Source organism: Falco punctatus, assembly GCF_963210335.1.
Source record: "Falco punctatus genome assembly, chromosome: 7".
Taxonomy (NCBI): Eukaryota; Metazoa; Chordata; class Aves; order Falconiformes; family Falconidae; genus Falco; species Falco punctatus.
This window is the reverse complement of record NC_137587.1, coordinates 1,484,932-1,506,475: the sequence shown is the minus strand read 5'-3', so window position 1 is coordinate 1,506,475 and position 21,544 is coordinate 1,484,932. Positions and strand designations below refer to the sequence as shown.

Here is a 21,544-nt window from a genome sequence, read left to right as displayed (position 1 = left end):
TTGTTCTACTATTACCCAATCCGTGTTCACATGTAGTACTGCTCATATTGTCGTTTCTTAGCATGCATATCTTAAGATGATAAAGTATTTCCTCCTGGGTTTAGCTCTCATGATATTTATGCTTTTAGTATAGTGGAGGAGGAGTGTAAAATTAATTCTTGGTATCCTTTGCTAACATGCTACAATGAAGTGGTTGGGCTTTGCCCCAGCTGAATCTTGCTGCCTTGTATTTTTGTTTTAGGAGAAGTCTCTGACTCTGAAAGCAACAGCTCCTCATCTAGCTCAGATTCAGATTCCTCATCTGAAGATGAGGAATTCCATGATGGCTATGGAGAAGATCTTATGGGAGATGAAGAAGACCGTGCTCGACTGGAACAAATGACAGAAAAGGAGAGAGAGCAGGAACTGTTTAACCGGATAGAGAAGAGAGAAGTGCTAAAGAGAAGGTGAATTTTGTGTGTTGATACTTGGTAGCAAATCCATAGAGGGTGAATGGAGGATATGCTGACTCTGCTCTCACGTTTGAGGTCCAGGTGTTCAGCGCTATTAAGTGAATTAAGCATCATTGTGGATTTTTTGCGTAAACTGTCCTTGTTGCTAGTTGAGAAGCACACAGCAGGAATTCTGCGCGTTCTTGTGAAAGTCAGTTTCTGAAAGTTTCTCAGCTGTTGAATATACCTGGTTCTGTCAGCTACCGTTGCAGCCATATTACTGCTTTGCATGCTAGATACCAGACAGCCAGAAGGACTGCTTTCTCATCTGTCTTTTTTTTCTGTATTAGCTGTCACACGTTGATACTGTGATAAAAGGCTAACAAAGTGTAAGGTGTATGTGAGCTTCTGGAATTTTTCGGAAAACTATTGTGAAGCACAGAGCAGTGTTAGAGTTGCCTCTGTATGGGTGTAAAGCTGGTTGGGGCTCTAATAGAAGAGAAGGGTATTGAAATAACGAGGAGTGGTGTTGGAAATCTCATTTTTGATAGATTATTTATGGATTTCTGCCTTAGGTGTTGTGGTTTTATTTGTTACTGTAATACTGTCCTGTCAGGCAGCTTCCTTGTAGTAGAGGTATTTTTCTTCCCAAGTGTCTAACAGAAAAGATTTGGCACACGGGGCAAGTTTTTTGCAGTTTCTTACCTCTTCAGTGACATCTCTCTCTCTTTTTCTCACTTGCTGAGAAATTTCTCTAGAGGACTAACACCTGAGTAAATCATGTCAATACAAGCTGCTACTCAGACTGTCCATTTGTCCAAGCCATAGTTAGAGCACTGCCTGTGTGTGGTTTTAATACTATTTTCAATGTCTTCTCTAGTCTGCTGCTCTACTCAAGGGGATCAGAAAGAGTGAAAGATGGGATTTAGATCGGGTAGAAGGATGCCACATTTTTTAATTTCATTTGCTGTTCCATGGTAACTGGCTGTCTTTTAGAATGAATGCTGGAGAATACTTGATAGAAGCTAAACAATGTAAGCTTGAGTTACTGATTTAATCTTAAACGAGTTTGTCCTGTTCTATGTAAAGGGGTTGGCAGGTAGACCTGAGGGGGGTTAGTTATTTAACTTTATGGTAAGTTGGATCTTTCCAAATGCTGTCTAGCTCTTCGTATGTCTGTTGTGCTGTGAGTTCATTGGGATTACAGCAGGCATTGCGTGTGATACCGTGCCTGTGCCTTGTGTGTTCCACTTCATGGTAAGGGCATAAAGGGCAATGAGCTCATCTGGCATTTCAGTTTCTTACCTGCAAAATCCAGGTGTAAAGGACTGAAGACGAATGGACTGTGTAGCATGCATGTGGGTAACATATTTTGAATTTCAGTTGTTGGAAGATAATCTTTTTCTTGTGTTTGTCCATGTGCACACTTCACTAAAGCAGTGGCCAGTCCATGGTGCAGTGGAATCTGTCACAGGACAGTTCCAGCAAAATCAGTACTCTTCTGAAGACAGTGGCTGAAAATAAGATTTCAGGGTGACATATTTCATGAATGTAGAAATGGAAGTGACTAAATTGGACTGCAGAAACTGACTGAGTCTGATTTGGATTGTAACTGCTAAAGGAGAACTCGCTGTGACTTTTTTTGTGGTCATTCTTATACAGACTGGTGCCAGTAGAAAGGTGGAGTTTAAGCAGTGAAGAGGTAGCATGGTAATGGCTTTAAACAACCAAGTTTTTAGCTGTTGAGATTCAGATGATGTGAAATAGCCAATTGTTTTTAGAGTTGGAGGCAGCACACAATGGACACTGCACTGGCAAGGATGGAGTAAGGACAGATTTCTGGGGAGCAGCCATTACTATGTGGTCTCATCAGCCCTTTAGGTTAGCTGTCTGTCAGCCTGCACTTTTCTGTGCTCAGGTTTTCACCTTATTTTTCTTGTGGAGGGGAAGGATTGGGAATGGAGGACAGAATAGCATTGAAAGGTTATCCATCTGGGGCAAGCAGTGGAAGTGTTTCTTACAGCCTGCTAACAACTTAAGCTGTTGCAGCATCTGGGCAGTACTTTGCTCACTCAAGGAGAGAATGTTCTTTCATACCTTCTTTTTGTTTTCAATATCTGCTACTAGATTTGAAATCAAGAAGAAACTAAAAACAGCAAAAAAGAAAGAAAAGAAAGAGAAAAAGAAAAAGCAAGAGGAAGAGCAGGAGAAGAAAAAACTCACACAGATCCAGGAATCCCAGGTAGGAAATGAAACTGTCCTTAGTAACAAACCCTTTTCCCTTGGCGATAGGAGATAGGATGCTGTTTCTCTCTGCCCCTGATGTTTTCCCTTAGTGTCAAACAGTGTGGTAAGCAGGTCAGAATTTAGTTTGTTTATATGCTCAAGCTATCTTTTAGCCTTTCCAGCTTATTTGAAGAAATTAACATCTTTGGCCTGCTGAGGGGTACACTGATAGCTCCTTTTAATGAAAAATGCAAAGTTGCAGCTATATGTAGAGTTGTTGTGATACTCCTCCCATATGAGAACAGGAAAGCAACCTTTTGCAGTTCCTGTAGCCAAACTTCTGTCATTCAGTCTGAAATGTTACATATGCCATCTTTCTTGCAAGCGAAAGTTTGAGAGAGCAGGCCAAGAACTGCTCGGCTGTTGTCTTAATTATTTTGCATGCACATACAATGGAAAGAATGCTTAGTTTCTGCTAGTTGGAATGTCAAGGAAAAAGTCAATTGTAGGAGGAGCAGAAGTAGTTCCATAGTTTTCCCACCTCAAGTAGAAAGAGGATAATAGCTGGTTTTGGGGTGAGGCATCTGTAACTGAACTGTAGTTTCAAATGGCTGAATTGGCTGTAGTTTCAAATGGTTAAGATCCCATCCTTAACTACTTCTAGAGTCTGAGCAGATAGGCTCCCAGAGTGGGATGGGATTCATCTTGCCTAACTTCAGCCATCTAAGAACTAGTTGATTCCTTACGCTTGTTGTCACCTCTGTCTTTGTGCTGGAGGAGGGCATCTCCAGCTGGCAACTCACTCCATGTTACTTTCTAGTTGAAGTAGGTGTTTAACACAAATCAAATTAGGCGAGATGAGTTTTCCCTTAGGCACATGTTAAGTGGATTGAATCTCATCTCCCTGCTCTTCTCAACTCCATATATGTATGTGTGTGTATAAGCTTATACAGTCCAAATACATGATATGTCATGTGTAGGTGCATATATATATATATGCATATATAAAAGGATCTTATGCAGAGTTCTTCACAGTGTCTTCCAGAAATTACTTTGACTTACTTCAGATGACTTTTTATGCTTATTGTAGAAGCTCTTTCCATGCTACCTGGTATTCCAGACAGGCCTGTTAGAAATAGAAAATTTTAAAAGATGTATGACATCTAAAGTTTGAATCCATGTTGCCAAGTTTGCACACAACTTTGTTTTTACTTTAAGTATTTTTTAATGTAACTTTTCTTTTTGCTACTGAATGAATGCAAGTGCCTTGATTTGGCCTTGCAGAAAGAGAAGCAAATGAGAAGAGTATTTATCCAGCTTTTCCTCATTACTTGTTCATTGCAGAATTCTTTCCACTTTATTTCTCTGAACTTGGTGGCAGAAATGTTGAAGTGTAAATATGTTCATTCTTTTTGATACAAAGTAGAAAAAAGAAATATACTTCAGATTAATTTCCCTCTCCTGAGCCTCTGTAAAAATGAACTTGGAAAAAAATACTTTGAAATGGAGTTTGCTAGTAGTTTCTGTTTGAAGTTTTCAAAGTGTGCAAACAATCTTTGTTTTAATGCATTTCAGTGTATGGATTGCACTTGGTGTTGAGGGACTTTCTGTGCATGTTTTTAGGTCATGTCACATAACAAAGAGCGGCGATCAAAGCGGGATGAGAAGCTAGACAAGAAATCTCAGGCAATGGAGGAGCTAAAAGCAGAAAGAGAGAAAAGGAAGAACAGAACAGGTATGGAAGTCTGTTGCTATTGCTACAATTTTTGAGGCATTATTACAGGTTTCTGAAAGTGCTGCTTTTTGTTTCTAATAATTGCAACATTCTTACACCTTGGTGTGAATGAATTCTGTGTCCGAGTTTTCCTTGGTCTTTTGCCTGATTTGACTACCTAGGATATTGTTTGACTCCACTGATGCTGTCTGTATTCCTCCCCACCACCCCTCCCCAGAATGGTCTGAAAACAAAGCAAACTTTCATCACAGTCCATTAAATGGCACTTAGTAATGTTTGGATCATTATTTGAATTGGTCACTTAGATTCTGTTACTTAATCTCTGAACCTTCCAAACCATATTTATTGTACATGTGTGACCGTGTCTACATTTTTTTGTTTCTTTACTGGCACATCGTCTTGTCTGTCTTGCCACAGACTTTTAATGCAACTCTTTTTGTTATTCTGCTGGGTTTTATTGTCGTCCTCTCCAAACATGAGATTTATTTTTTTTATCCCCTTGCAAAGTAACAACGACTTGTCTAACTTAATAGTTCCATCTTGTCGTATGGGTCTGGCTGAGTCCCGTAGCTTCCCTCAGTGCTGAGCTCGGACTGGTAGCTAGAAAGGTGGTGATAACACACCAGTGTTGTGGCTACTGCCGAGCAGTGCTCCCACAGCGTCAAGGCTGTCTCCCAACATTTCCCCCACCTTAACCAGTAGGCTGGGGGTGGGCAAGGTCTTGGGAGGAGACAGTTTGGGTCAGCTGTCCTGGCTGACCGAAGGGATATTCCATACTGTGTGACGTCTGCTCAGATACAAAACTTGGAGAAAGGAGGAGGAAGCGTGGGGTGGGTGGCATTTGTTATTGGTGATATTTACCTTTTGGAGCAATGACTATGCATACTGAAGCCCTGCTTCCAGGGAGGTGGCCAGACTTCACCTGCTGATGGGAAGTAGGGAATAACATCTTTTGTTTTCTTTCACTTCCACCTGCACGACCTTTTGCTATTGCTTCATTGAACTGCCTTTATCTTGACCCACAAGTCGATTTTTTTTCCCCATCTTACTTTCTGCCCCCTTGCTCTGCTGAGGAGGGAAGTGATGGAGCAGCTTGGTGGGGCACCTGGTGTGCAGCCAAGGTCAACCCACCACAGTCGTTTATCCAGTTGTTATGTCTATCTTGCATTGCGATGCACAGTCAAGTTGGGAGACTGAACATAAGCGCAACCGAGATGTTAGATGCTTTTAAATACTTCGATTTCTCTCTTTGAATATATACAGTGGGATGCTTAGCTTACTAGTGGATTTGAACATGTGGCACTTGTAGCTGTTAATTTTACACTGGATACCTGCCTCTTTTTAAAAAACAAAACAAAAAAACCCCAGTAAGGTTTCAGGCCTAAAAGGAAGCTTTCATAAAAATTTCACAGCTTGCTTTTCCTTGTTCTCTCTCTTTCCCTCAGCTGAATTGCTTGCAAAAAAACAGCCATTAAAAACTAGCGAAGTGTACTCTGATGATGAAGAGGAGGAAGAGGATGATAAGTCTAGTGAGAAAAGTGATCGCTCATCCAGATCCTCATCCTCTGATGAAGAGGAAGAGTAAGTAGTAAACACTGGACTGTGATTACTTGCAAGTGTGTGTTCAAAACCAGAGATCTACTTTATGTAAATGTACTGTTTTAGAGAATTGTTTGGACATAACTTGCATCGCTTGGATTTGAGTCCTTGGCTTCTATATCATGGTGCGTGGGACTGATTTACCTTGGATGGGTCTGCAACTTCAGTTCTCTGCTGTTCCCTTTACTCCCATTTACGCTGCTGTTTACAGGTCTGTTTAGTCCTACAGTTTAGCAGCTGCAGAACCCTGGCGTATTAGCAGGGCAGAGGTGCATGGTGGCTTATCTTAGAGCAGCGGCTTATAAACTGCCTTGGTGTGTGAGTCTGCTTTGCAGTAGCAGGGGTAGTAACAAGTCTGGGACTTCACATTAAGCCTTTCTTATGAATGCTAAGTTCACATATCAACAGGTAACTAGTGTATGATGAATCGTTACTTTTACTGGTAATTTAACTAGTTGGCACGCATGCTGCACCTTGCTCAGGACCCCTTTTTTGGTGATTGTCTCTACTTTTTTTTTTTAATTTCTTTATTCCTTTTCACCTTTCCCAATCAGGAAAGAAGAAATTCCTCCCAAGTCCCAACCAGTGTCCTTGCCTGAAGAGCTGAACCGAGTACGGTTATCGCGACACAAGCTGGAACGTTGGTGTCATATGCCCTTCTTCGCCAAGACAGTCACTGGCTGCTTTGTCCGCATTGGCATTGGAAATCACAACAGCAAACCTGTTTATCGGGTGAGTTTAGCTCCAGCGGATTTAGTTCTTTTTATAGTGCTGTAATATAATATTTGCAGCTTAGCAGTTCCCAGGTACCTGTGAGTGATTAATATAAAAAGATTGCTTATAAGCAGAAAAGGTAATTGTTGCCAAAGAAGTGGAGGAGACTGGTTTAAAAATAAATGAATCTATGGGACCAGCTAGGTGAAGAGATACATTTAGCGAGAGAAAGGGAGCACTGACAAAGCCTGTTCTTCCAGCTTTGGTTCATGCTGTCTTGTCTCATCATTTGTATTGACCAAGTAAGGATGAGTAACATTCACTCCTTATTTCTGGGCATGTTCCCAAGTTATTGCATGGTCTCGGTTTTTGGTGTGTTGGTTTTCTTCGGAGTGTTTTGGTTTTTTTTTCCCCCGAAGTGTTTCTAGTACATTAGCGTGCCTCAGAAGAGAAAGTGATTGAGAGCATAGTTTTGTTTTTCTGTTTCATTGCTGTAACTGCACAATCATAGGATGCAATAATATTCTCTAAAATTGCATTAGAAAGGTCCCTGGGAGGGGCTGCGTTTAGTGTGTGAGCAGCACTAGTGTATTTCATTTGGGACATACATTAACCCAAACCAGTGTTAATTGAAAAAGAAATAGGAAAAGTAGGAAAGTGTCCACCACTTGGTCAGGAAGGCAGAACTGGGAAGATGGAAAAACTGTATCAAGCATTGAGGTGGTCTAATTTGTCAGCTCATAGGTGGTGCATGATGCAACTGATTCAGTACCTGATAATGTACACTGAAGAGTCTTGCTTTCCCTGATCTAATTAGACTTGTCAGTTAGTTAAGGCTTTTGATCTCTATGAAAAGGTTTGAATATGCTAGATTAGATTCCAGGAAAACACAAAAAAATCCAGCCCCTTGCATCCTTCCTCTTCTGTATTTTACTCTGTGATACAGGTTGCTGAAATAACTGGTGTGGTAGAGACTGCAAAGGTTTACCAGCTTGGTGGTACCCGGACAAACAAAGGACTGCAGCTGCGGTAAGATACCAAAGTCATCCTCATCGATTCATGAATCGGTGTCCTTTTCATAGCAAATAAAACGTTCTGTGTGTGGTTTGGAGATGAGAGCTAGGAAGCAGATTGGGTCTCACCCTGCCATTTAGTGGTGGAATGTTGGGATTGGATTTGTTTGTTTGGGTGTGTCTGTCCCCGTGTCCTGTCCCCCCCCCCTTTGGCGTAATGGAAGCTACAAAAAAAAACTCCGGCAGAGGCCTATGATGTGCTGACATCTGAGCCATTCATTTGCGTTAGTAATTGATGATTGCTTGTGTATGCCTCTTGAGCTCTTTTTTATCTTTTCTCCACTGTTGTTGTCATCAGGTGTTAGAGATGTGCATGATTTAAAGGCATACATGGTTGGGTCTGGCATGTGTGTTACAGCATGGTACTTTGGAGGGAAGAAGCTGAATATGTAGCATTGGATTTCTCAGTTGTTCTGATGGCCTTTATAAGGATCATGAGGTGAACGTTAAGAGTTATGATACAAAACATCCTGGTGAGATAGGATAAGATGATGTGAGCTATTTGGGAGAAACAGGAAGGTGTGTGGAGAACGCATGTGGATGCAGGTGTGGAGTAAAAACAAAAAGTCTTATCTAAATCCATTGGGACATTCAGTAACTTCTTAGGCTGCCTCAGGAGGGAGCTCCATGCTTGGAGTGAAACTTACACGATGGCAACTAATCTTACTATTGGCTAGTAGTAGTATAGTAGTTAGCTGGTAGTGCCAAAGGTAGTGTTTTGCAGAAAACGTTTAGGGATTTCTGGCTTTTGACTGGTCAATGAATAGAAAACTAGCTAGGGATTGCCTCCGGCATGCTATAATTCAGTACTGGTTGAAACATGAAATCATAAGCTTTGTGTTTCTAAAGATCATGCCATCTGTCACTGAATAGGGTAGGTAAGGCTTAGGTTTGAGAGGTCTGTTTCTGTTTCCTCCTGAGCAACAGTTTCCTGCAGACTCACGGTCTAGTATTCCTTTGCATTATTACTAATAGCTGATGTAGGGTCCTGAACTGTGGCTGACCTGACTGAAGTTAGGAGTAGGTAGCATGTGAGCCATGAGGTTTACCTTAAGGAGCCCAGAACCAGCCACTTGAATCAGTTTACGTCTACAGATCCAAGATAACAGCTCTGCACCATCAGAGAGGGATGCTGATACACTTTGTTGTTGCAGGCATGGCAGTGATTCACGGGTGTTCCGTTTGGAGTTTGTCTCAAATCAGGAATTTACTGAAAGTGAGTTCATGAAGTGGAAGGAAGCGGTAAGTTTTGTCAGACTTTTAGTTTCTTAGCAGCCTTTTGCCAAGGATACTTTTAAGTAGGAGGTAACCTCTTTGTCTCTTGTGTTTAGATGTTCTCTGCTGGGATGCAGCTGCCCACACTAGATGAGATAAACAAGAAGGAAGTGTCCATCAAAGAAGCCCTCAACTACAAATTTAATGACCAGGACATTGAGGAGGTAAACAGTGTGTTGTAGTGAGGCTGTGGCAATACTTTAAGGTGACAGGTACTCATGGAGTAGAGCACTGGCTGTTGCAGAGCAAGATGATCATGGTATTTGCTTCCTAAGCAAATAAGAAGCTCATAATGGAGTTGCCTAACTGGATAGAATAGCTTGGTGATCCAGCTGTTTGGGGCTCACTCCTGCTTTACTCTTCATCCTTTGTGCCCTGTTACCTGCTCTTGAACTTGTGTTGCAGAACCCTGAACTCCTAACTAGAGTAGGGCAACTTAGTTCTCAAGTTCTGAAAAGCTGACAGCATCATGATAGATGCATTTCTTAGTTTCTGCAGTTTAATACTTGCTTAATACTGACCAAATGTGATTAGCATCAGATTTTTTGTAGGTTTTAAGTGAGGGGAATGGAGCTGTAACTCATTACCAAGTCACAAATTTAAAAATGCAGCAGAGAGAAAAAGCATGAGTAAAATTCTGTGGCACTAAGTACGTTTCTTAGGTGATACCAGTCTGTTGCTTTTAGTGACCTAAGTATTGAAACAGATACCTCATGTTTGCATATTCTTGCTGTTTCTTCTGCATCTTACAGATTGTGAAAGAGAAGGAAAGGTTCAGAAAAGCACCTCCAAATTATGCTATGAAGAAAACTCAGCTGTTAAAGGAGAAGGTGAGAGATGAGATGATGCCTGCAAGCTTAATGCAGTCTTTGATTTTGAAGAACTGGAGCTCATCTGGATTTTGGCCGTAGTCAGCAGTAAGCTCGACTTTATACAGCTAAAAAGGTGGATCTCAAGGTTTATCGCTGGGTTCAGAACGCTTAGAACCCAGTTAAAGCTATTGCATTCTTTTTCTAAGGCAATTGCCAACAATTACAGGTGTCCCTTAAACAAGGCCTGAAGCTGTTCTGCTTTAGGAACTGATTTTCTTTTTTCTTTTTCTCCTCTTCTTCCAAAGTACTGCATAACAACATTTGAAAGTTGATTTCCTATAGTTCTTAAAATAGTAAAAATAAGTTGTGTTAAATTGTCTTTTACTCAGGCTTGACAGAATTGTCACTCTGTGACCAGTAATTGATATTGAAAAGAATACGCTGCCAAAAGATTTACTTGCCATTGAACTGTTTTACGTGTAGGCCTCTTGGAAGGAACAGGCCTAACAGTGGTGAGAAGCCAAAGTCACGAAACAGAGTCTTAAGTATCTCTGAAGATAAAGATAGACAGAACACATGTTGTTTGTTTTTAATTGTGCAGTCCTCTTGCAAGACATTCTTGCTTCAGTACTGCGCGCGATGAAGCCGCGCGGTTGGTTTTCCCTTGCAGAAGGGTGCAATTGCTCTTTAGTGCCACCAGGTGGCACAATAAGCTTCTGGTGGCTGGTAGGGGACTCCCGACCCCTTGGAGTAAGTGGCAGCTGGCAGTTGCAGAAATAATCGTTCTTTTCCTGAGCTGGTAAATAGAGATGTTACATTTTAATCAAGCCTGTAACTTAAAATCATCTGACTGACTTTTCCTCTTCATGCTGGGAGTACTGTTCCTACCTCTTCCTTAGTTTAAGGGGTTTCAAAGGTTTTCAGAATTCTTTGGTGTAAGAAGTCCCATTTTGCCTTAAGCTGTAAGGAGAGTTTAGCTCTTTGTATTCTTACAATGCGGGGCAGAACATTTGCAACTGGAATAGTGTTAGCTGGCTGATTCATGGGTCTGTCCATTGTTTCTCTGACTAGCTCTGTGGTAGAGTAGTGTCTAATGAGTTATTGTTTGGTTGAAGGCTATGGCTGAGGACTTGGGGGACCAAGATAAGGCCAAACAGATTCAAGATCAGCTTAATGAACTTGAAGAGAGAGCAGAGGCCCTGGATCGTCAACGAACAAAAAATATTTCTGCAATCAGGTAAGAAACAGATATTGGGAATGTTCTTTCTTAAATAGTATCAATCAAAATATACAGAGAAGAGAAACTAATGCAGTAATGAATCAACTGCAAGATTTTGTCTTTTCTTTTCGGTACGATATATTAATGAAATTTGTATTGTGATGGCTCTAGTAGTGTTTGCCTATCTTCACTTCCTTGTATCTGTCATTCAATTAAAACCGTCAAAAATGTAAATTCTCTTCCACGTACCCCAGGTAGCAGTTGTGTTGCGATAAAAATAATTTATGATCAGGATGAAGCTGTCAGGTGTTTTATTGTGCAGGGATTGATAAATGACAGTCACGTTATTTTTCTTTACCCTACCCTCCTTTTTTCTTTCTGCAGTTACATCAACCAGAGAAATAGAGAGTGGAATATCGTTGAGTCTGAGAAGGCTCTTGTGGTAAATAGTGCTGAATTAATACTTCTGTGCAAGTAGAGATGAAATGATGCAAAGGGGGGATAATTGCATAGTGAAGTTACTAAATTTTTTTAATGATCTGTGATATTTTTCATATAGACAAATGACATGACTTGAAAGCAGATCACTTTATCCTTTTGATAACTCTGTTATCAGCGAATTACTGACTGTAGTAGTCATGTAGTGCATTTTGTATGGGAAAGAAATCAGAAAGGAGACTTCAGAGAATAAAATAAAATATTAAAGGAAATATTCATTTCTGCATTGACGCTTCTGTTAAGGAAAAGTTAAGCTTGTTAACAAATGGTTAAGCCTTAACTGTCCCAGGAGTTAAGCACACCTATTTTCTGTGTTTTGCCCTGTGAACCATAGGGCTGTGGTTGTGTCACAGTCTTTCTAATCTGTAATGCTGTTGCTAGCTTTCCTCTGATCTTGATATGATATACAGCTGATGAGTGCCAGCTATAAATATAGTGCCCAGGCATGGGTGGGGTGCTGTGGGAGGATTTACAAGGGGACAGGTAGTGAACTCTGCAAAACCATGTGCTTTTTCTTCTTCAGGCTGAAAGTCACAGCATGAAAAACCAACAAATGGACCCCTTTACTAGGCGGCAGTGCAAGCCCACAATAGTGTCTAATGTGAGTGTAATACTTAAGTTCAATTGAGGCAATTTGCAGAGAAACATAAACCAGTGCAATGCAGCAAGTAGGAAGGAGAATGTTGTTTGTATTCATTCCCATCTGTGCCATATGCTATTAACGCTCCAGATGCTAGAGTGAGATAATAATTGAGTGAGATCCTGGTCTGACTATCCCAAAAGAAGGAAAAAGTGGAAAAAAAAATATACACACATTTTTTTAATGCGAAGTGTGAAGGACATAAGTGATGTGGGTATGTACATGGTGAAGCAACTGTGGTTTAGACTTCAGTAGTGAGTTTTTCTATGTAGAGTTACTCAGATTTAGTTAGCGCTGGGAAGACAGTTTGCTTTAAGTGTGATTTTTGCTTCTAATTAGTTGAAACTTTCCTGAAAGATCTGTGAAGTAGAGAGGAGCCCAAACTTTTGGGGCCTGTGATGGATAAAGTAGTTCAAACTTTAAACAGAAGTTTAAAGAAGTCACAAACTTCCCTGTGATACTATGCAAAACTGCAGTCTCTAGCTATATAAATGATGGATAGCAAGGTGATCAGCTCCAACATCTAAGTCATCTGGCTTTGTTGAGGCCTGTTGTGGAACAGGATAACATTCTGGTATCAGTACTTAAAAAAAAAAAAAAAAAAAAAAAAACAAAAAACAAAAAACAAAAAAACTGGTCAGGTTGGCTCTCATCAGTCTCCACAAACAGGCAAGGGAATAGAAAAGGACTTTTATTGCAGGGTTTGAATTAAATAATTATTTAAGAAATAATTATTTTATTAGGAAAAAACGATAACTGAGTAGCCTTATTATAATAGATAACTATTATGTAAAGAAAACAGTTTTCTAAAGATTTCTTCTCTCTAGTAGTGTTTCAGCCAGAACTGTAAGCTGAAAGCAAATACATTCAATGGTAGTGTGGACTAGTCATGGGAGCAAACAATATCAACAGCAAATGTGTTTCTCATTTTCTTAAAGAAAGACTTTCTGAAGGCTAACTTTGAGTTTGTTACCTGTGTGATGCATCTGACAGTATCAGGATGATTTCAGTTGTCTCTGAAATCCTGAAGGCTGGGCTAACTGATCTACAGCCTCCTATGGTTTTAGATTCATGGATATGAGTGCCGTTTTAACAAAATAACAGTATAGTTTTTGCCGATTTAAGTACAGTGACTTTTTCTTCCTTTCCTTCCCCCCCTGCCTCATTCCCTTTGCAGTCTAGAGATCCTGCTGTCCAAGCTGCCATTCTTGCCCAGCTAAATGCAAAATACGGGTCTGGTGTATTACCAGATGCTCCAAAGGACATGAGTAAGGCAAGTTTCCATTTCTGTCTCTGTTACGTTCCTCCTACTGTCACCATTTTGCTCTAGAAGCTTATGACTAATAGTAGATGTGCATGCTTCAGTTCTAGAAGTAGGTATCCTGTAGAGCATTATCATAGAAAAGAAACAGCTTTTTCTTTCTTGGGGAAAGAAAATAAAGTTTCTCTAGCAGTATGAAAGTAAACTAAGTATGTTTGGGACAGAAGTGGGGGAAAAAGCTGCTGCTTTTTTTTTTTTTTAATCTCTGTTTGTTTGGACAGATAAGGGTTGAAGACTTACCTGTAGTTTTTATTTCAGGGTCAAGGGAAGGATAAAGATGTGAACTCTAAATCAGCCAGTGACCTCTCAGAAGATCTTTTCAAAGTGCATGACTTTGATGTAAAGATTGATCTTCAGGTTCCCAGTTCAGGTGGGTGTTCTAGCTGAGTTTGGGGATGCGATTGTCCAGCTCATTATGGTAGAGCTCACTTCTTCCAGAATAATTCTTTCAAAATCATTGGTGGGCTTTGGAAAATGGAAGGAAGGACTCTGTGTTTGTCATCTTGGCAAGTATCTTGAACTGAGGAGGTGGGGATGTGTGCCAATGACATCCATTGAGAAAACGGGAACAACTGTATTGTGTTAGACTGAAGGCCTGTATGTCACCATATCCTTTCTCCAGATGCCTAGGGAGAAAAGGACGTAATGAGCATTTTCTGACCTACTCTTCCAATCTACAGTATCGATGACTTGCATAATCTTTGGGGAACAGATGGGAGCATTGCATTTAATAAGCCTTGATATCTGCCTGCCTTGATATTTACTTCATTAATTTGTCTAATCACTTTTGAGAACAGATACACTTTAGGTGCCTGTGATGTCCTGTTCCATAATCTGTGTACATGCTATGTGGATAAAGTATTTTTATTTGATTTTGAACCTGCTGCTTTACAAAGTTGTTGTTCCTGAACTGGTATTGCAGATTGTATTTTAGCAAAATTTTAGGGGAACCAAAACACTGGTCAGGAAGTGAAGGTATAGACACAAACTTGCTGACCTTCCTCTTTGTGATCTTGACTTTTTGAGAGCCTGAGATGTGCGGCAAGAACAGTTTAGTGTCACAGTCATTTAGGTTGGAAGACCCTTGAGTCCAACCGTTAACTTAACACTGCCAAGTCCACCACTAAACCGTGTCCCTAAGTGCCTTTTAAGTGCCTCCAGGGCTGGTGAATCAACCACTTCTCTGGGCAGCCTGTTCCAATGCTTGGCAGACCTTTTGGTGAAGAAATTTTTCCTACTCTCAGATCTAAACCTCCCCTGGCACAACTTGAGGCAGTTTCCTCTCGTCCTATCAAGCTGTTTTGCAGTGGAGGGGAAAGCGTGGGAATATACCAATGCAATTTGACTCACGAGCCTTCTTATTTTTTGCATTACTGGAAGAATATGAGCTGAAGTTCTTGGAGGTCAACAGCTTAGGAAGTGCCATCAGAACACACAAAGACTTAAAAGTTTGTCAAGAAGGGAAAGTAGGAGAGGTTGCCTTTCCAAACTAGGTTGAGGTGGGGACTCTGGATGTAGGAATACGGAATGAGTTAGGATGCCAAGAATAGACTTGCAGAGACAGATGGTTATGTACTTTAGAGAGTCAGCAAGCGGGTGGGGGTTAGGCACTGAAGGACACTGAAAACCAGGAAGGGTACTGAAAAAGAGAAGGATGAGACACACACAATATAGGCAGAAGTTTAAGTATGACTGGTTTGGGTTTTTTCCCTTAGATACCGTTTTGGCATCTTCGTTTGTGCAGTCCCCTTTCTTAGCAACGATCCTGGGGACTGACTAAAATGTTGTTGTAGGTGTGGATAGGAAGTTGACTTCTGTCCACTTATTATCTGTCCCCTTGTGCTTGCTATTCTCATGGGACAATGTTTTATCAAAGATCCTGGAACTGAGCCTGAAGGCTCTGTTTGTATTGTGATTTCAGTGTGCTATAGAGTAGTTTTCTTAAGAAGAAATGAAAGTTTGCTTATCAGCAGGAAGCTGAATTGACAAACAATCAAAAAGTGCACATGCTTTGTCTATGAAGATAAGCTGTATTATTAACTGACGGTCTAACCTGATTTATACTAGAGAAGCCAAACGCAATTTTGTGGTGAAGATGTCCACAAAAACAGTGAGTGGAAATCTGTAGTTTTCATGTATTTACGTCCTCACTCTTTTCTTATCCCCAACAGAATCTAAGGCACTGGCCATCACCTCCAAGGCTCCACCAGCAAAGGACGGTGCCCCTCGGCGGTCGTTGAACTTGGAAGACTACAAAAAGAGGCGGGGGCTTATTTGAGCACGCCCACTCTGCTGCTTCTGATCCTGCATGCTCCATGACGATGTCCTACCTTTTTCTTCCTCCCTTTTCAGTTCTCCCTTCTGGGTTGGAGCAGCAATGGAGCTGGGAAGAGACTCTTTAAAACTGCCAGTCATCTGTAACATAAACCATTCAACTATTTACTGTATAGACCTCCCTTCTTGCCCTTTCCTCCTGCCCCCCTCACAAATGTGGATCTGTGCTATTTGGGGTTTTCCCATTTCTTTTAGTTTGAGTTTTGTTTTTATTTTGTTGATGCAGCTCGTTGGTCCACTCTGTGTTCAGTATTAGCCTGAGGTCTGGATTTCCATAGGAGTCTCTTGGTGGTTGCAGAATCAGCACTTGGTGATCTCCCCTTACATACCACCACAGGCACGGTGAATAAACATTGGCGCAAGACCTTTGTGGCTGGAAGGTCGTCTGCACTTTCTTCCTCTTCTTCTTCCTCCTCCTTCATCCTAGCTTTGGAGAAGGGAATCTTCAAAAACTGGCTTAGGTTCAAAGTGTAAATTTTTTTGGGAGGGTTGTGTGACTTTTTTTCAGGTGTTTTTTATCATTTTTAAGCTGCAGTACTATTTGTATCCGTCTGTCACAGTTCTTTACGGCTGTTTTGAATTTCTACCAGCTGTACTTGAGCATCTGAAATTGCAAGAAACAAACTCATTAAATGTGATTCTTCTTACTAAAACGGCTTGGCTGATATAGCTGTTTAACTTCACGTTCCCTTTTTTACTTAAGCTTAACTGATGAAAGAGAGGTACACAGCTCTTGATGTGGGACTTGTCATCTGTAGCACACCTGGAGTCTCCAGCTATAACTGTATGGAGTAGATTTTTCTGGGATGGCGGTGGGGTGCTCGTTGGCTGGGCTTTAATTCCTTCTCCAAGCCTCCAGTGTTACGTATTTGTTCAGTCATCGTGTCTTCGCTGGGCTCCAGCTCACTTTGTTTTTTGCTTTGTGAATGATTTAAACGGGGCTTCTATAAACAAACAAAAAAAAATTTTAAAAAAAAATCACTTTGTGTGGAAGGGGAAGGATATAGTAAGGACACAGTAGAAAGGTCAGTGGGCAATGTATGAGAGGTAGCTGATGCACATTTTTCATATATAAACTAGTGCAAGTGGAGTGCAACACTAGCACAAGAATTGTATGGCTTTATGGAATATTTGACTGGACACAAGGTGACAGCTAAATTATCACTCAGGTGTAAAAAAAATAATAAAAAAAATATCAAAGTGTAAATATAAGTGACATTTAACAAAGAACTTTTCCAGACAAGATACAACTGAACATGTGGAGCTAAGAACTAAATTAAAAGAGAATTAGAAGTCTAAAAGATTAGAGGCCCTCGTTCAGGTAAGCGTGCAAGCACGTGTTTGTTCCTACTCAGGCCAGTACGTAAATAATAACTTAAGCACTGAACTGGATAGGAATGTTTCTGGGGGACCCTGAAGAGGGAAAATGCTGATGCTCTTCTTGTGTCAGAGCATTACTGTTTTTCTGAAATCATACACTGGTTACGTTTAAACCTGTGTTTGATACTTTCTTGTTGGATTCTTAATGAAACTTTAATCTAGTTCTTACTTAACTTTCTCTTCCTTTTTTTAACAGTAGCTTTAAAGAAACATCATGTAATTGTGTGCAGATTGATCCTATGAACTGTGTATAAAAAAAAAAAAAAAATCAACCTATGAAGCAGCTTGTATTACCGTGTAAACAAATAATTAGAAATCCTTCAATACTTATTTACTGAATATTCCATAGTTCTGGGACACGTGGATTATTCTGTAAATATGTAATCATAGACTGCTTTATTTGATGGCCTATTTTAGCAGCTTCTCTGGAGCTGTAGTAGGCTCTCGCATATACGTACTTTTTTAAGAGTGGATTTATAGAATCTACCATGATAACTTCATAGGAGACATCGTGATTCACTGTGTAGATATGCATTTGATATGATTTTGGTTTTTTCAACAGCTTCAATGATGCTACAGATTTGTAATAAAAAAATTCAAAACTTATTTTGCAATAGCCAGTTTTCAAAATAATCGCTCTCCAATGCTTTGCAGAAATACTTTGCCAAATCAAGCAATTCAGGAACTGATTTTTCCACAGAAATGCCTCAGAGCTCTGAGACACAATGACAAGCGGTCTCTAAACGTAAAGGTAATTCAGATCCAGTATTTTTAATAAGCTTGCCCTCGATGTGTTGGTTTTAGGTAACACAAGGATAATCTATACTACAGCCAAAATGTTGATGAGACCCTTACAGTGTTGCACATAACTTTTGATGGAGATAACCAAAACAGGAGACGCGGTGAGTTTAGAGTGCAGATCTGAATGCTGGACTATGACGTAGTTATCTGCACCTATGAAACTGCCACTTGCCCTCTCACAGTCTCTGGATTCTGCTGAAATACTGGGTTTGAGAGGCAACAGTCAGTAAATTATCATGCAAACCTCTTAACTTTGAGAACAATACATCAGGAAAGTTCTCTTGAATAGTTACAGAACTGTGTATGAAAGCTGTAATCTTTTTTTCTTTTAAGTGCATGTGAAGGTGAGTGACTACACCTCCCACTCGTTAGAGCGGGAGAGACTTGTTTGCTTTGTTTCATTGGTGTCCTAGCATAGTTCATCACAATTGTACAGACCTCTATAAATAAACTTGGTTTGTTGGTTTAATAAGGTTGATTGTTTATGCCTTGATCTGAGGTGCTAAGGGTTTCCTGTCTGGATGTTGTTTTTCTAGAAACTGACACTTCATTTATCAGTCTGGATGATTTTAGTGAAAATACTAATACTGTAAAATAACTAATGAAAAATAAGCCCCCTGTTTTGCAAGGGTGGCTGTTGACTCCTGGGTCGCGCTCTAACAATTGGAGTTGTTCCTTATCACTAGAATTAAGTGGAGCTGCTTGGAAGGTCAGTTTACTTGCACCTCTGCTGCATCTCATGAAAAAACGGACTTGGCTCATCTTGTAGAAATCCAGGCTGCTTTTGTAATCAAAGATGCTAAAGCGTGTAGCTGAACTTAGGGAAGCTGCAACACTCATCTCAGGGGGTGCTTGGAGGGAGGGTGAGACACAGCAGGCATGACTTGGAACAGGACAAGTTCTGCCAAGATGTAAGAGAAAAAAATTTCACCCTTGGGACTAGGTTGCCCAGAGAGATCGTTCTGTCTCTGTTTTGGAGGTTTTCAAGAGAAGGCTGGATTAACCCATGAGTAACATGATCCAACCTTGTAGCTTACCCAGCTTTGAGCAGGAGGGTGGACCGGAGACCTCGCTGAGCTCCCCTCTGACCTGTTACCCTGTGAGTCTGTAAGTAAGCTCATACTGCTTTTTCCAGTTCTGTCCGTCTGCCCTGCACGTGCTGCCCCGTCCCCCTCCCTACGTGCGTCGCACAGAATTTGCCTCAGCCGTGGCGGCTCACCAGGAGCAGGGCAGTGTTTCCCAGCACACGCATCCTTTCTGGGACCGCGCGTGTGTGCCTCTGTGGAGTTCATGCTTGGGCTGTCTGGGAAGCAGAATTGTCTCCGTAGGTGTATCACTGAACAGCCTGGGAGGCTCAGCCTGTTACTCTGTGAAGAGCTGTAACTGAGATTTGATTAACAAAGTGTTCCTTTGGTGTGCCTCAAACAAGAGGTTTCTACCTCCTTAGGAGCTTTTTTAAAAAGCATATGCTTTTAAGCTGCTGTGCAAGGTCACAGATTTTCAAGGAATCTTTAGGATAAAAGGTCTGGAGGATGGGTTGGCAGTCTTTACTGGCTTTGGGAAGGATAGTCAGCCAAAGGAAGAGTTGTGCCTCAAAGGAAAAGGAATGAACTAGTTGTGAAGAACTTGCTTCACAGTTGGTTCATTCCTAGCAGAAGGTGGAAGCAGAAAAGTTGAGAACTATAAATGAGAGTCTGCACAAATGCTGCACGGGTTATATATGCCAGGGAATGAAAAGGCACATAGCTGTCATCTCCAGTTTGGGATTTGGTGTCTTTGTTCCCCCCCATCTTAACTAGAAGATACTAGACCATGTTAAGCTTGGAATTTTGGGGGAAATAAGTGCTGTAAATTTGATACTTAAACTACTGATCCGTATGCAGTCTTGCTTCCTTCAGCAAAGTAACTCAGTTTTAGGGGGAGATGCTTAAGTAGCTGAATAAATGGGTGAATTTTCTTTTTTTTTCTTCTTTTAGCTGGAATGGTTAAGCACTCAGTGGTTCTACCTTACCACCGTCATCAGCTGCTTGAGGTTTTAGGCCCCCCCCCAAATGCTCAGTGGCAGAAGGAATATCATATGAACGATTTCTTCAGTTTTGTACTGTGTGGAGTTACCTGGGTCAAAAAAAAAAAAAAAAAAAAGCTTTATTTTTTGCTTCGTCAGTTGGACTGCAGGGGTAGCAAGCACGAAGGGAGTTGTGGTGGTAACATCTCAAACTCTTCTAGCTGTTTGGAAATCCACCTGTTAGATACTCCCTTGGGGTTTTTTATGCCTTGACACCTATCTAGATGTTGGCTCCTGTGGGCCAGCTGTGTCAGGGCATAACAGGCAGGTGTTCCTCGTGTGCCAGTCTTCAGACACTTGACTGTTTTTCTTTAGCATTCCTCTTTCTACTGAGAAGAAGCAGTATTCAGCTAAGCGTATGCATAGTTACAGAAAATAAATAAAGCAGGAGCTTCCCTGGAATAGCTAATACACTGCAATCACCTGTGAGGTGGGGAGGGTGAGTATCGATAGTACTTATGATGGTGTATCTGGCATTTCGTGTTAGACTGCGTGTAGAATGCTGCGTCCAGTTTGTGGGTTCCCCAGTTCAAGGAAGATTGCAACAGCTGGAGTGAGCTTAGTGGAGGGCCACCACGATGGCCAGGGCCTGGAGCTTGTTCGAGTGGAAGATGGTGGTGACGTGACACCGTAACACCGTCTCTGTTGTTAGCAGCAGGCCGCAAGCTAAGTACTGAGTCTGCACGGCCTCGGGGCTGCGGTTGGTCAGGCTTCCCTTTCTGGACTCTTCCTGACCTGCCTGTAGCTTTGCTTTACTAAGCTTTGCTGTAACAGCGATTTTTTTCTAACTGGTCAGGTGTCTATGGCTCATGTGTTTTACCTTTGTGTGGCATAACTGTAGTCTCATGTATGTGAGAGCAATAAGCAGCTAATTTATGTAGAATGAGATACTTATGACCAAAACGCTGGTGGTGGAGGAAAATGCAGGCATGGTATGATAGCAGAGAGCTTTAGAACAGAAGAACAAAGGATGTAGCATAGAGAACTACTGACGAATGTTGGGGCACACATGTGGGACTGGAGACAGGCTTAAAAACCTTCAAGTGGTTACTCACCAGTGCTTAAGTATGGGCTTGGTTGGTTGGAGTATTTTTTGTTGTTGGATTGGGGGACAGATGGGACGGATGATTTGTTTGTGTTTGTTTTTTTTGAAAAAAAAGAATCAGAACTGGACAGTACTGTGTTTAGGGAGTAACAGAACAAAGAAATGGTATCTAATATATGTGAAGGGCACCATATATGATAAATTCAGATGTAGCATGGAGCTGTAGACAAACGAGGAAAGAGAAAGGTGTGAAAGCACGTTAGCAAACATAAAAAGAACCCAAGTGGATCCTAGAGGGAGGAGGAAGACAGCGGCACCGTACCCCTCCCAACAAAGGACTCCAGGAGCTGGCAGCTATGCGTTATCCTTCTCACCA

At 41.1% G+C, this 21,544-nt stretch overlaps 1 protein-coding gene across 1 annotated transcript in view; it reads left to right on the top strand.

Annotated features, from left to right (window-relative positions):
* Positions 1-21,264, top strand: part of RTF1 (RTF1 homolog, Paf1/RNA polymerase II complex component) — a 34,298-nt gene extending 13,034 nt beyond the window's left edge. Inside the window, exons 4-18 of the mRNA XM_080394825.1 lie at positions 242-446; positions 2,559-2,673; positions 4,281-4,392; positions 5,838-5,973; positions 6,546-6,723; positions 7,652-7,734; positions 8,933-9,020; positions 9,110-9,217; positions 9,806-9,883; positions 10,981-11,102; positions 11,469-11,526; positions 12,106-12,183; positions 13,400-13,495; positions 13,802-13,913; positions 15,715-21,264. Of these exons, the coding sequence (XP_080250951.1) occupies positions 242-446; positions 2,559-2,673; positions 4,281-4,392; positions 5,838-5,973; positions 6,546-6,723; positions 7,652-7,734; positions 8,933-9,020; positions 9,110-9,217; positions 9,806-9,883; positions 10,981-11,102; positions 11,469-11,526; positions 12,106-12,183; positions 13,400-13,495; positions 13,802-13,913; positions 15,715-15,821 (1,676 nt within the window). The 3' untranslated portion in view covers positions 15,822-21,264. The remainder of the gene's footprint in view (positions 1-241; positions 447-2,558; positions 2,674-4,280; positions 4,393-5,837; positions 5,974-6,545; positions 6,724-7,651; positions 7,735-8,932; positions 9,021-9,109; positions 9,218-9,805; positions 9,884-10,980; positions 11,103-11,468; positions 11,527-12,105; positions 12,184-13,399; positions 13,496-13,801; positions 13,914-15,714) is intronic.
* Positions 21,265-21,544: the final 280 nt, after the last annotated feature.